We start from the raw sequence: 12,887 nt of genomic DNA on the forward strand, positions 1-12,887 counted from the left end.
TGCCTGAAGTCCAGAATTAAGCAAACCATGGAGACAAATTATCTCGTAAACAACTCAAAATGCACATGTTGTAGTGGATCGTCCAAGCCAAAAGAAGATATCCCTGTTAGCCATGATTATTGAATGATGGTTGACACAATCTTCTTGTCACTTTTGGGTTGTTATTTTCAGAACTATTTAGCCAAGTCAAATTCCCAGATTGAGACCATTGTGGCCCTTGTCAGAGGGAAACTGGACGCTGGTATCAGGATCACGCTTGGTGCACTCACTGTGATTGACGTTCATGGTAATAGACTGTTAATGCCTAGTGCCTTTCTTATAACAACAAATCTTAAAGGGACACCGTCACGATATATTTGCTTAGAACTGTTTTAAATTCACAAAATGGTCCCTAAATTTATGTAATAAGAACTCAATTAGTTCTGACTAAATGATTAGAAGCAATTTCTTGAAGAATGTCCACACTGCAGCAACATTTTTGCAAAATTTCAACGATTTTCGAGCCAAACTTGAACCTTTGAAAAACGGACATCCTGATGCTTTTTCAAAAATCCATATCGCAATTCGTCTCAATCCTCGCCATCGTTAGCCATCCTCACTTCCTAATGGGTTTTAATCATTTGTCGAGTATTGCTCTATATAATAAAACCATTATTGCTCAGCTTCCAATGATCGATATTTGTTTTTGAGATTTCCAAAATCGTGCTTAAAATGGTGGTAGTATCCCTTTAATATTGGATATTAGATTATTGTTTATAAAAGTGTTTAGTAAGTGAGTGAGTGGGAAACCTTTACCTTTACGTAATATATCAAACCCGGAAGACCGTGTTTGACCACATTTCCAAACACCGAGAAGAGAGTTGAAAATACAACACGTAGCGGAGTATTTTTAACGAAGTTCATAGTGTTTGGAAGTGTGGTCAAACACAGCCTTGAGTGTTTGATATATCTTCTCAACCGAAACTAAATGTAAGGAGAAAACGAAGAAATAAAATCGTAAAAATCCATGCTAATTAAGATGAGTTATCCAAACACCGTCACGTCATGATTTCCTTTGTTTAAACGTGATGAATTAGTAATGAGTTAACGAATTTGAGATAAAGACAAGTCCTCCTAAAACATCATAAACAGTAAAGAAAGTAGTCCTTTCTCGTGTTTTAATATTCTATTATTTGTTATTGTCAGCCCGTGATGTAGTCGCAAAGATGTACAAGGATGGAGTAAACAGTGGCAATGATTTCCAGTGGCTGTCACAGCTGAGATATTACTTTGAAGAGAAGCAGACAATAGTGAGGATGATAACAACCAGTATCGACTATGGCTATGAGTATCTCGGCAACAGTGGTCGCCTTGTCATCACGCCTCTCACGGACAGATGTTACAGGTTTGTTTGCGAAAAAAAGAAATGAGATCTTATTCCAAAAACCATTTCCTTAAGGCTCGTACAGGTTCCAGTCTGGTTGTTGAGACCTGTTTACGTATCCAAGGGAACTCAGTAATCTGTTTTGCATCTTTTCGTGTTTCTTGCTTTATACTGTGGTCGGTGAGAAAAAAAATCTCATATCAGGATATGCCATGTTGGTTTAGGTCATTCTTTAAGTATTTGACGGAAACAGGTCCTAATGTTCCCCACCTGAAAATTTCAAACATATACCCAGCGAAGATACAAGTGAATATATGAAAGATCTTATATTTTAATTTCACAACTGCTTAAGTTCTGTGTATAACTGCGATAATCGGTCATGCCTTCATATCTTTCTCCGCAGTTCAAATGTATGATCGTTCATACATTCACTTACATAACATCAACGGAGCAAAGTAGCATTTTTATAAGAACTTTTGTGTTCATGTTTTCAGGACACTGATGGGCGCCATTAAACTGAATCTTGGCGGTGCTCCTGAGGGACCTGCTGGTACTGGCAAAACTGAAACTTGTAAAGATCTGGCCAAGGCTGTTGCTAAACAGGTTTGTTGCTCTCTCGAACTCGCATAAACATGTTCACATTCAGTAAAGCGTGGCCTTTATTGAACTACAGCAACGCACACTTAATTACCAAAATAGAAAAAAATATCTTAGTTGCAAAGAAAAAAAGATAATTGAAACAGAAAATTAGGTAAATTCACCCAGAATAATCGGTGAAAAGTTAATCGAGCTTACTGAAATCAAATAGTATTTGTATAAAGAAGTTGGTTGGCAGTAAAGCTTAAAGTGGGGAGGGGGGGAGCGCTTAAAAGGATATTGTTATAACTTGATATATAGTTTCTTTTGAATGGTTAATATTATTGTAGTTAGGTGAAACACGTCAACGTCAACCCATACCAATAAAGTAATCTGTGTACCACTTTACCTCCCCATACACGATAATTTCATTTGGCTGGAAAAATACTGTGAGCTTTATCCAACACTGTCTTATAGTAGCATACCACTAATGATGCTCACTTCAAAGGGCTAGGAGAACTGTGAATAAAATAACAGAAGATCTGTTTTGAAACGCAGGGACTTCAGTGTTATTTTACTTCTCATTTTCAGTGCGTGGTATTCAACTGCTCTGATGGACTAGACTACAAAGCCATGGGGAAATTCTTTAAGGGATTAGCTCAGGCAGGATGCTGGGCGTGCTTTGACGAGTTCAACAGAATTGAGCTGGAGGTAAGTCACATGACCAATTCAGGTCAAACAGAGAAAAGGCCTCGTGTGGAAACCTTTTCTTTTCACACGGCTAAAACAAAGTCCTGGAACTAGACCTGTGAATTTAGCCGTAGCTTATTGAAATGTGTTTGCTGCGGGATTCGCACCCACGTTGAAAGTTCGTGAAAGTAGTTAAATTTTAACATCTTCAAGGTCTTAAAGGGCCTTCAATGGTGCATATGAAAGGTACTTGAAGTATGTAGTTCCATTATTGAAATGACTAGTTCTAGTATGATTTATAACATTGCTCAAAATGTACAGATTTTTTAAGGTGCCTTATAGTCCAGATTTTTTAAGTTTTATGCCCTTTTAAAGATATAGGTCCTTAAAGTCCATGAAGCACATTGAAGTTTTGGTCCAAAATATGTACTACCCAGGCGCTATCTACAGTATCACAGGTCTGAATTGCGATATTTTTTTGGTGGCAGGTTTTGTCTGTGGTAGCACAACAGATTCACACAATTCAAAAGGCCATTGCAGACAGGAAGCAGAAGTTTCTCTTTGAAGGAACCGAACTTGTTCTCAATCCAACTTGTACAATGTTTATTACGATGAATCCTGGTTATGCAGGACGACAGGAACTGCCTGACAATCTCAAGGTAACTTACAATAAATCTTGGACCTTTGATATTTGTTTATCGAGAGTGACAAGTCGTGATAACTGAGTTGTTAAAATGACTTAAGAATTTAAACGTGCATATTTATGAAATCCAGGATCTGTTTACTCTTAGTTTCATCTTCGATTGAGAAGAGTATATAAAACTCTCGAGACAGTGTTTTATCCCGTCTTCGACACCACAGACTTCGTCCAAAAATGCTCCCCTGCGCGTCGTATTCTCGGTGTTAGGAAGTGTGATGAGACACTGTCTCTCGTGTTTGTTGTATAACTAGACCGTTTTAAAAAAGTTAATTGCACTTGCAGTATTTTCATATTTGCATTAGTTCATTAGGCAGAATTGTAAATTTATGACCGACTGCAGAGTAAAATCATAGACAGAAGGAAAGAAAACTAACAAAAATAAAATCAAACTAAAATAAAGAACACATCTCCACATAACGGTTAACATTAGTACAGTTGTTACTATGTTGTTGTTGCATCTGTTAAAAAGGAAGATATAAGAAGAGTTTTGATTTGTAACAAAACATCGGAAAGTACTTTTTCTCATTCGCGAAGTTACTGAAGCCTTTTTTTTTTCAAACTACTAGGTTCTTTTCCGTACTGTGGCGATGATGGTTCCTGATTACGCGTTAATCAGTGAAATTTCTCTCTATTCCATGGGATTCTTAGACGCAAGAAGGTAATGCTCACTGAAGTTTAATTAGTGCCCTGTTGCACCTATTGTATAACATTGACGGTAGATTGTGATAAGCGTCTTTAAATACGCTTGTGATATTTATCGCTTATGTTGTAAAATGCATCAGTCTCATTCATCATTAGCTGTTGCCTCGAATGTTATTCCAAGTCCATGTTTTTTTAAAATCTATTAGTAGTTTTTGAATCGTGTCTTATGTAGTACTTATATTGGCCGAATTTACCTGGGAGATGAAAAGCTAAAATATTATCATAAATATTGTTAGTATAAATCTATTAGCGCTCTATCACGAATTCCGTTCTCTGATTGGCTGCGCTACTCACTATCTTTTCTGTGATAGATAGTGAGTAGCGTAGCAGTGTGCGCTTGTTAACAAAATGACGGCCGCTTCTTTGCGTTTTCGAGGTGTCTGTGAAGAGTATTTAGATAAAGTTTTGAACGACCAGTAGAATTATACTAAAACAATTAGATTCGCTCTCGATTTCTATGCGTGATAGTTGACTCGGGCTGCGCCCTCGTCAACTATTACGAAATAGAAATCTCGAACTCATAATTTAATTTCTTAATAGTGTTAGCTTTTCATTTGTAAGCTAGTCTTTTCTCAGCAATACCTGGGAGATTGGTGCAAAAATAAAATAAATAATAAAAATAAACATACTCTGCTTTTTTGACGCGGTTGGCAGGCTGTAATTTTATTAACTGTTTTCCAATGACAAAACGTTTCACTAAGTTATAACGAAAATAATCTTTAACAGTTATTGTCCGTATATGGCTGGTTTGCAGTGTCACGCCATCAAAAATAAAAATCGTAACCATTCAATGAATTAAGTCAAGAAGCTGAGATATGAAAGATGATTGATATATCAATAACCTCGCTAAGTTATTCGGATAAGTGTTTCACTCAAATTTATAGAGCTTTGTATGGTGTCGCCATGTTTGTGCCCCTCGGAGGGACACAAACATGGCGGCCGTAAAGTAACAGAAACATCTGTCATTGAGTTTTGCCATTGAAACGAAACGTTATTACTCTAGAGCTCCGATACATTGAAATTAATACTTTGTCTAGAGCAAGAACTGTTTAGTTAATAAAAACTTGAGCAATAACTCACCTTTTGACTTACTCGACAACCTTATCGAGCCGCCATTTTAATGTCACGCAACGCATAAACTTGTAAATTCCGACGTGCTCTATTACAAACTGACGAACCCTGTCGGGCTTAAACGTTGCAAAACATCAAGTTATTAGAGGGTCTTACATCTGATGAAACTAAAACTTCACAAGGATTGGTAATTTCTTATTTTGGAAATTGATGACGTCACATGAAAACCAGCAATATGTTTCGGAACATTGAGTTACTTTATGCGTAAGAATTTCCCCTGCTTTAATTTCTTCAATCGTGTTATGACGTGTGGAATTCATGAAAGTTAGTCGATCAAAACACATTAGGGTATGTAAGGCCTTTGAAAAAGAGCGGTCTGTCATGACAGATCGCCATTAATGTGACTGCTGCTGTTATTGTTTTTGATGTTGATTGTTCTTGTGTTTTGCAGTTTGTCATAACAGAGCGCCATTAATTTGTACTGCTGCTGCTGCTGTTGTTGTTGTTGATTATTCTTTTGTTTTGCAGTCTGTCATAGTCTGTCATAACAGAGCGGCATTGATTTGTACTGCTGCTGCTGTTGTTGTTGATTATTCTTGTGTTTTGCACTCTGTCATAACAGAGCGCCATTAATTTGTACTGCTGTCGTTGTAGTTGTTGTTGACCATTCTTGTTGTTTTGCAGTTTGGCGCAGAAGATCGTAGCCACCTACCAGTTGTGTTCAGAGCAGCTCTCGTCCCAGTCCCATTATGATTACGGCATGAGAGCGGTCAAGTCTGTGTTAACCGCTGCTGGGAATCTGAAGCTGCGTTACCCAGATGATGATGAGGGTGAACTCATGTTAAGAGCTGTGCTTGAGGTCAACCTCGCTAAGTTCTTGGCGCAGGTAGAGTTTACTGTTGCTTGATTTTGTTTGATTAATTATTGCAGTCAAACCAAGTGTAGCATACCCCTCAAGATTTCATTAATGAATTGATTATTTGAATATTGAACCCGTTAGTCGTATTTTTTGATCCAACGACTAGCGGGTTCAATTTTCAAATAATCAATTCATTGAAGTAATCTTGAGGGGTACGCTTCACTTCGTTTGACTGTAATCTGTTTGTAAAATCTTGGAATATTTGGTGTAAAATTTCAAGTGTTATCATTCTCAATTTTCACAATTCTTCATTAACCTGACCATTTTTTAAACTTCATCAGCATTAGTCCCTCTGTAGAGGCTTTTTCTTATTTCTGCGTAAGCAAATGTTATTTTGATGTTTCCTTTGATTTGAAGAAAAATCACCTGCATTAGAAATGTCTTTTATAAAGAATTGTTAATAAAGAATTACTTGACCACTTTAAGCTACTCATTCTTAAAAGATTGTCATTGACGTTATCAACTTTTGTAGAATGGGTGTAAAATACTTCTATGCCGTGTTCTCTTTACTTGGTTGCTTGTCCGGTGTCTAACAAAGCACAATCGTTTTCTAAATCCACCTCTTAGTCTATCTAGTCGCAAGTTGAAAACAAAAAGTTTTCAACTCTCTAGAGTGACCACGTGGGAAGCGTTTTAAGTATTATTGTTTTTAAACGAGCATTGTAGGCTAACATTAGGTTTACCGACGCGAAACAAACTGTTCAGCTCAAGCATATTTGAGCAAATCTCTTCTTTTGTCCTCAGGATGTGCCTCTATTCGAAGGAATCATCTCGGACTTGTTTCCTGGTACCAGCTGGCCCAACCCAGACTATGGAGTGTTGATGGACGCTCTCAGAGAAAACTGCAAGATACGTAACTTACAGGCAACAAAATGGTTCCTCAAGAAGATCATACAGGTATGTTCTGTGACAAGTGACACTTTTTTGTGTTATTTGTTTCTTGTAAGGGTTTATTATCCAACCAATGGTAACGATTAGATCTCAGTAGAAGTCATTTTCAAAAGATGCCTGAAACAAAACCAAGTTTTTATGGGAGTTGTAAAACGCGAAGACAAGCGACAAAACAGATACTTATAAAATTTTTCTTGGTCGCTACAAAGATGAAACTTCTTTCTTTCGAGAAATTATTTTCTAAACTCAATAAGACATAGTGCTTCTACGCACCAGAACTCTAAAAGTTTGGTATGTTTCGGCATGACATCATAGAGAGTTTTAGGTTGTCTGAGAGCAACGTTCGCCTGAATCCTTGTAACTTACTGACAGATACAATGTTTACTGTAAACGTTCCTTAACCTCCTTGACGGGAGTAATATTTCGCATGTAAAATTTTTATTTGTTGGGTATGTATAACGACTCATCGTCTAATGACTGCATGAAACCTGCATTTGATTATCGAATTTTTGTTGTAAGTTTTGTTCACAACTTGAATAAGTCATGTTTTCTTTTGCAGCACGTTGTAGAATTGTTCTCTCCTCTGTCCCTCCGTGCAAATAAAACTTAATTGTCTCAGTTTTGTTGTGAGCTGTCCTGGGTTATTTTGAGAGCATTGTTTGTATTTCATGATTGCTTGTCCTTTGTAGGTCTATGAAATGATGATTGTCAGACATGGTTTCATGATAGTGGGAGATCCATTGGGAGGAAAGACCATGGCTTTTAAGGTGAACTGCCATCTTTGCTCTGTCTTTTGTTGTTTTGTTTATTCGTAACGATACAGAAAGGAACAGCCGACGAGCTTATGTACAGTATAAAGAAATGACTGGCAACAAAACATAGCTTCATTGCTGATCAGTTGATCTCTTTAGGTGCTTGCAGATGCAATGTCAGATCTTCAAAAAGCAGGATATCCCTACCAAAGGGTAAGTAATAGGCTTAACTAAAGATGTTCACCGCATGATACATGATGCTTAATCAAACATTTTTATTAAATGCATTAGGAGTTGATATATGAAGCAGTAGCTTCAGATTGAAACTATATTATTGTTGACTGCATTAGCAGTAGACTCACATTTTGAAAATGCAAAGCTTTTTTTGTTGAATACATTGGTAGCAAAATCCCGGGTATATTTTGGTTGAATATATTGGCGATAAACACGTTGATTTATGTTGAAAACATTCGCAGGAGGCACAATATTAGCTCTAGACCCCTTGAACCTTCTGACTTACTATTGCTTGCTTTTTAACTTAAACTTAACTACTGCATGTAGTTAATTTTTCATGTTTCTTGCTGTTAATCCTGCTATCAAGAAAAGAAGAAAACTTTCTAATTTGTATCTCCACTTCAAGGTGATTTACAAGATTATCAACCCCAAGTCAATAAGCATGGGTGAACTGTATGGCTGCTTTGACCCAGTCTCCCACGAGTGGTCAGACGGTGTTCTGGCTAACTCCTTCAGAGAGCATGCGTCGTCCACTACAGAGGACAGGAAGTGGCTGATCTTTGACGGGCCTGTAGATGCTGTGTGGATTGAGAACATGAATACTGTGTTGGACGACAACAAGAAAGTAAGTCACACTGCAGCTTAAGGTGGCTCAAAACAGTTTCCAGCAGTTAGATTTTGATGGGTCACACTTCATCACTTGATGCTTCAATCATGGTATCACAAAACTGCCCAATGATGGGTGAACACGTTGTTACCATTTTCGTGACACAATAGGTTACCATAACAACAGTATGACCTGCTAACCCTTAATTACAGCGTTAAAGCTTATACTACAAAAACGGCACGGTGAAATTTTTTTTATATTATCAAATTTTAATAAGCATGATAAGACGCAACTTTTGGCAAAATTTCAAAAAATCTGTACATAGGGTTCAGAGCCACATTAAAGTTTTGAAAATTTTTTCGAAAACGCGATTAAAAACCATAAAAAGTGTTTTTTGTTGTTCAAAAAATGTGTCTTGTGCTGCGTATTCAATTCAGTGTTGTCTCTGAACAATTTAAAGTGATATCAGTAAAAGGGCAACATTTGTTGTTGGAATGTTATCTTACCGTATATATACTTCTTTGAAGAATTTCAAAGTGATGCAAAACAATTTTAAACTCTCTAATATGACTACTTGTTATGGATTGTAAGTGTGTTTCTAACGCCTAACTTAAATTTCGCCAAGCATAGATGGTTTCTCAAGCTTACATTAAATCACTGGAGGATTTTTTTACAGCGATTTTCAACTATCGTAAAACCAAACCCAAAAAAATTACGTACCAATTAGACTACTCGGTCAATCTCAAACCGTAGTAAAACCAAACCAAAACAAAACCAAAACCAAAGTAATTACCTCATTACGTTCCACACTTGATTGAAAACTGCTCTAACCACAACTAAATGCTTGCTTTTTGTTTTAGTTGTGTTTGATGAGTGGTGAAATCATCCAAATGAACAACAGACAGAGTTTGATATTTGAGCCAGCAGATCTGGAACAAGCTTCTCCTGCTACAGTCAGTCGGTGCGGTATGATCTACCTTGAACCACACCAGGTAAGGCTTGTATAAAAATTAACATCTTATATAGTGCAGAAAACTGCAAACCTGATCTGACAAACTCGGATAGAAGTAACAAGCATGAACTGTATACATAATGAACAAAGTGTATGCGGAGTCGTCTTGTTTTTTTGTTTATTTTTTATTTTTTGCCATTTATTAATATATTTACAAAATATCAATGTATAAGGCAAGGAAGTAAGGCTTATGTAAAGGACCATCTTAAAGATACCTTAAACTTAATAAAAGAATAAAATTGCTGACATGGGCACACAAAGTGAGTGACCGCTGAGTGTATTTCATATTCCAGATACATCTTGCAGGGTAATTTTGTCTATTTTTGTGGAGATGGTGGTACTTGTTTAGTTATAAGATTGATTTGATTACTTGAAACATCGCTACTGTGCCCTAAACTACAACTCTATATCATTTATACGCATTTTGCATATGCACCAGCAACGAGCAGGCTTCGAAACTGATATTGTATAATAGCGGCTATCCAAAATAATATTAAATGCTATCCATTGGGTTGTTTTTAATATTTTTAAAATAATTTTTTGTCAGCTTGGCTGGGAGCCTTTAATGGAGTCCTACATGAACACGCTTCCCAAGAGTCTGAATGCTGAGCATGTGGAAACCATCAGAGCTCTGTTCATGTGGCTTGTACAACCATGCCTGTGTAAGTTGTAGTTGTTTATACACCTATTAAAGCATCGTGTGTGTTTGCACATCTCCGAGTAAAGTACCAATTACATTGTGTACAGTTGTCTGTCCACATCTGGATATCTACATCTACTTAAGGGGTTTCCTGTACATTGATATACTCATCACTGCAAGACTAAAGGGTAAAAAAAGAGGGGAGCCAGTGTCGCATTAAATTATTTCACGTCCATGTGCAATCATGAAACCACTATCAGAAGATATTGGGGCTATCTTGCCATTTCTCGTCTGTTTAACTTAAATGCTAACCAAAGAATGCTTGGGCAAAACAGTTTCACTTCTATGGTGAAAATGCTCCAAACGACTGGAGTGAATTCGCCACTTTACAAACGAGAAGAAAACTGGGAAACGAGTAAACTCGTAGTGGCTTGTGGGGTTGTCAAAAGACAAAAGCTATATTGTTCCCAGTAACGATATCACAAGCCACTGCGAAATGAGACTCGCCCTGGATTTATTCCAGTTTCTAAAGTGGCGATTGTGTGTTGGGGAAATTCCACTTGTTATTTGACATACGTAGTACAGTTTGAATTCTCTTATTACCAGGAGTATCTAATCGATGATCAATGACATCAATGAATAATCAGTGAGTAATCGATGGGTAATCAACTGATTATTCATTGGTTATTGGCGATGATCAATGAGTAATCGATGAGTGATCGAAGCCCAATAATTTTGTGGCCTATCAATTACTCATCGATGTCATTAATTACTCATTGATGACCTATTTATTGCTCATCAGTTACCGATCGATTACTCATCGACTATCATTCTGCGATAATAGGCGTTTTGCATGATGTCGAGACATGTAGATGATCAGTAACCGCAAATACAGATTTGCAACATTTCACTCTATTTATTAACAAAATAGCCGAACAGTAACCAGTCTAAAAATGGCACTTATCGATGTAATCAATGACTAATCGATGACTGAAAATTTTGTGGCCTATCGAATACTCACTGATTACTCATTGATCATCGGCAATAATCAATGACTAATCAACTGATTACCCATCGATTACCAATCGAGTACTCGTTGATGTCACTGATGCCATCGATTAGATACCCCTGGTTATTATTACCTTGATTGACTGGGTAAATAGTTTCTCTTTAAATCAACAAGATCAACCTCTTTTCAGCTTTTCTCCGTCACGAGTGCAAGTTCTTTATCAATACCTCCAACATGCATCTTGTGAATTCCTTCATGAATCTCTACACGTGTTTGCTGGATGAGATCGTCGCGCAGGAACACGCGGAAGGCGCTGACAGAATGTCAAGCTCACAGGTGTGCATGTCCTAATCATGTGGCATGACATGACGTGACGTGACGTGACGTGACATGACATGACATAGCGTGAAATTTGAAATTGTTGACATTTTCTTTACCGATTGCCACTCATTTATTGTAAGTTTTGAGAAATAATTATTTAGCTTTTAGTCAAAGAACATTCCCTGATTATATTAATATTTTTCTTTTGTACCATGACATGCTTTCTTGGAAATGTATAGATAGTTCAGTTATGAGAAAAAAAACAAACAGGATATTTGAATTAAAGGATGGAGTTAAGTTGAAGTAACAGAGTTGTTGAATTAATTCATCTTGGACGTAAATTTAATTTACGCCCAAGCTTGATTAATCTGGCAACTTTGTATGAATACTGCCTTTTCAACAGACCAGCCACTGTCTAAACATGCCACTAACCAGAGAGGTTTTCTTTCACGCATTACAACTGCCTAATCAAATAACTGTAGTTGTTTTCATTAAAGTGGTACTATGACGAAAATCGCATCTTTCCTATTTAAGCCATTTTAAAACATAGGCAAGTAGTCTGTACGAGGAGAAAAACGCTGTTTACTATTTTCAAATACCTCTTTTCGTTCCAGAGATATTCAAGTTTTTAAAACATGCGACTTAGCTAAGTGATAACGTCAACGTCATTAACTCAACTGGATTTTGATCAAATACGACGAACAAAGATATCTCAGCCAATTTGAATCAGAAATGTTTGATTCTTAGCAGTATGATTCTACCAGAGGTACTTACTAGGTGCTCCACAATACGAACCCATCATTTTTGTTACCATGACAACATACTGGGTTCCAAACCTCCCCGATATTAAAGGCTTTTATGGCCACCTGTAGCGTTTTATATTGATGTTTGCCAATGGTACCTGATCTGCATGATCCAGCAAGCATATAAATATGTTAGGTCGAAATCGTGGTCTTGTTTAATGTTTTTCAAGCTGAAAATCACTAAAATATTGAAATCACGTCGGAGGGGACTGGAAAAGAGTGGGTTGCCCTGGGAACTCGGAAATGTTTATATCCATAGGTGTGTTGCATGTAGAACTATTAGCCTACCAAGTTTCAATGGCTTCGCTGCAAATTGACCGCGATCGCTCTATTTGTATACTTGATGTAATATTTGGTTGAGTTTATGACGTCATCAGTCATTCATTAGCATATTTTACACATTTTTCAAACTTAAATATCTCCGGACCCAATGTAGATATTTGCAAACGGATAATGGCGTTTTCAGTCTTTCGTGGACTTCTGTGTGATTAACCTAAAAATTCAAAGGGTAAAAATTTGATCGTACTATCACTTTGAGCCAACGTTATTTAATCTTTGCGGGTGGACTGGAGTAGGCCCTCATTCTTTTGCAATCGA

The 12,887-nt window shown here is 37.0% G+C and overlaps 1 protein-coding gene across 1 annotated transcript in view; it reads left to right on the plus strand.

Annotated features, from left to right (window-relative positions):
* The window catches only part of LOC110048553 (dynein axonemal heavy chain 3-like), a 119,738-nt gene that overhangs the window by 24,839 nt on the left and 82,012 nt on the right, over positions 1-12,887 (plus strand). The window contains exons 31-44 of the mRNA XM_089290135.1: positions 172-286; positions 1,186-1,384; positions 1,858-1,966; positions 2,531-2,650; positions 3,118-3,288; positions 3,896-3,987; positions 5,787-5,988; positions 6,766-6,918; positions 7,602-7,679; positions 7,824-7,877; positions 8,305-8,523; positions 9,366-9,497; positions 10,065-10,179; positions 11,357-11,502. Of these exons, the coding sequence (XP_089146261.1) occupies positions 172-286; positions 1,186-1,384; positions 1,858-1,966; positions 2,531-2,650; positions 3,118-3,288; positions 3,896-3,987; positions 5,787-5,988; positions 6,766-6,918; positions 7,602-7,679; positions 7,824-7,877; positions 8,305-8,523; positions 9,366-9,497; positions 10,065-10,179; positions 11,357-11,502 (1,905 nt within the window). The remainder of the gene's footprint in view (positions 1-171; positions 287-1,185; positions 1,385-1,857; positions 1,967-2,530; positions 2,651-3,117; positions 3,289-3,895; positions 3,988-5,786; positions 5,989-6,765; positions 6,919-7,601; positions 7,680-7,823; positions 7,878-8,304; positions 8,524-9,365; positions 9,498-10,064; positions 10,180-11,356; positions 11,503-12,887) is intronic.

The sequence above is a fragment of the Orbicella faveolata genome, unplaced genomic scaffold (assembly GCF_042242905.1).
Source record: "Orbicella faveolata isolate gen_17 unplaced genomic scaffold, um_ofav_v1 contig_2, whole genome shotgun sequence".
Classification (NCBI taxonomy): domain Eukaryota; kingdom Metazoa; phylum Cnidaria; class Anthozoa; order Scleractinia; family Merulinidae; genus Orbicella; species Orbicella faveolata.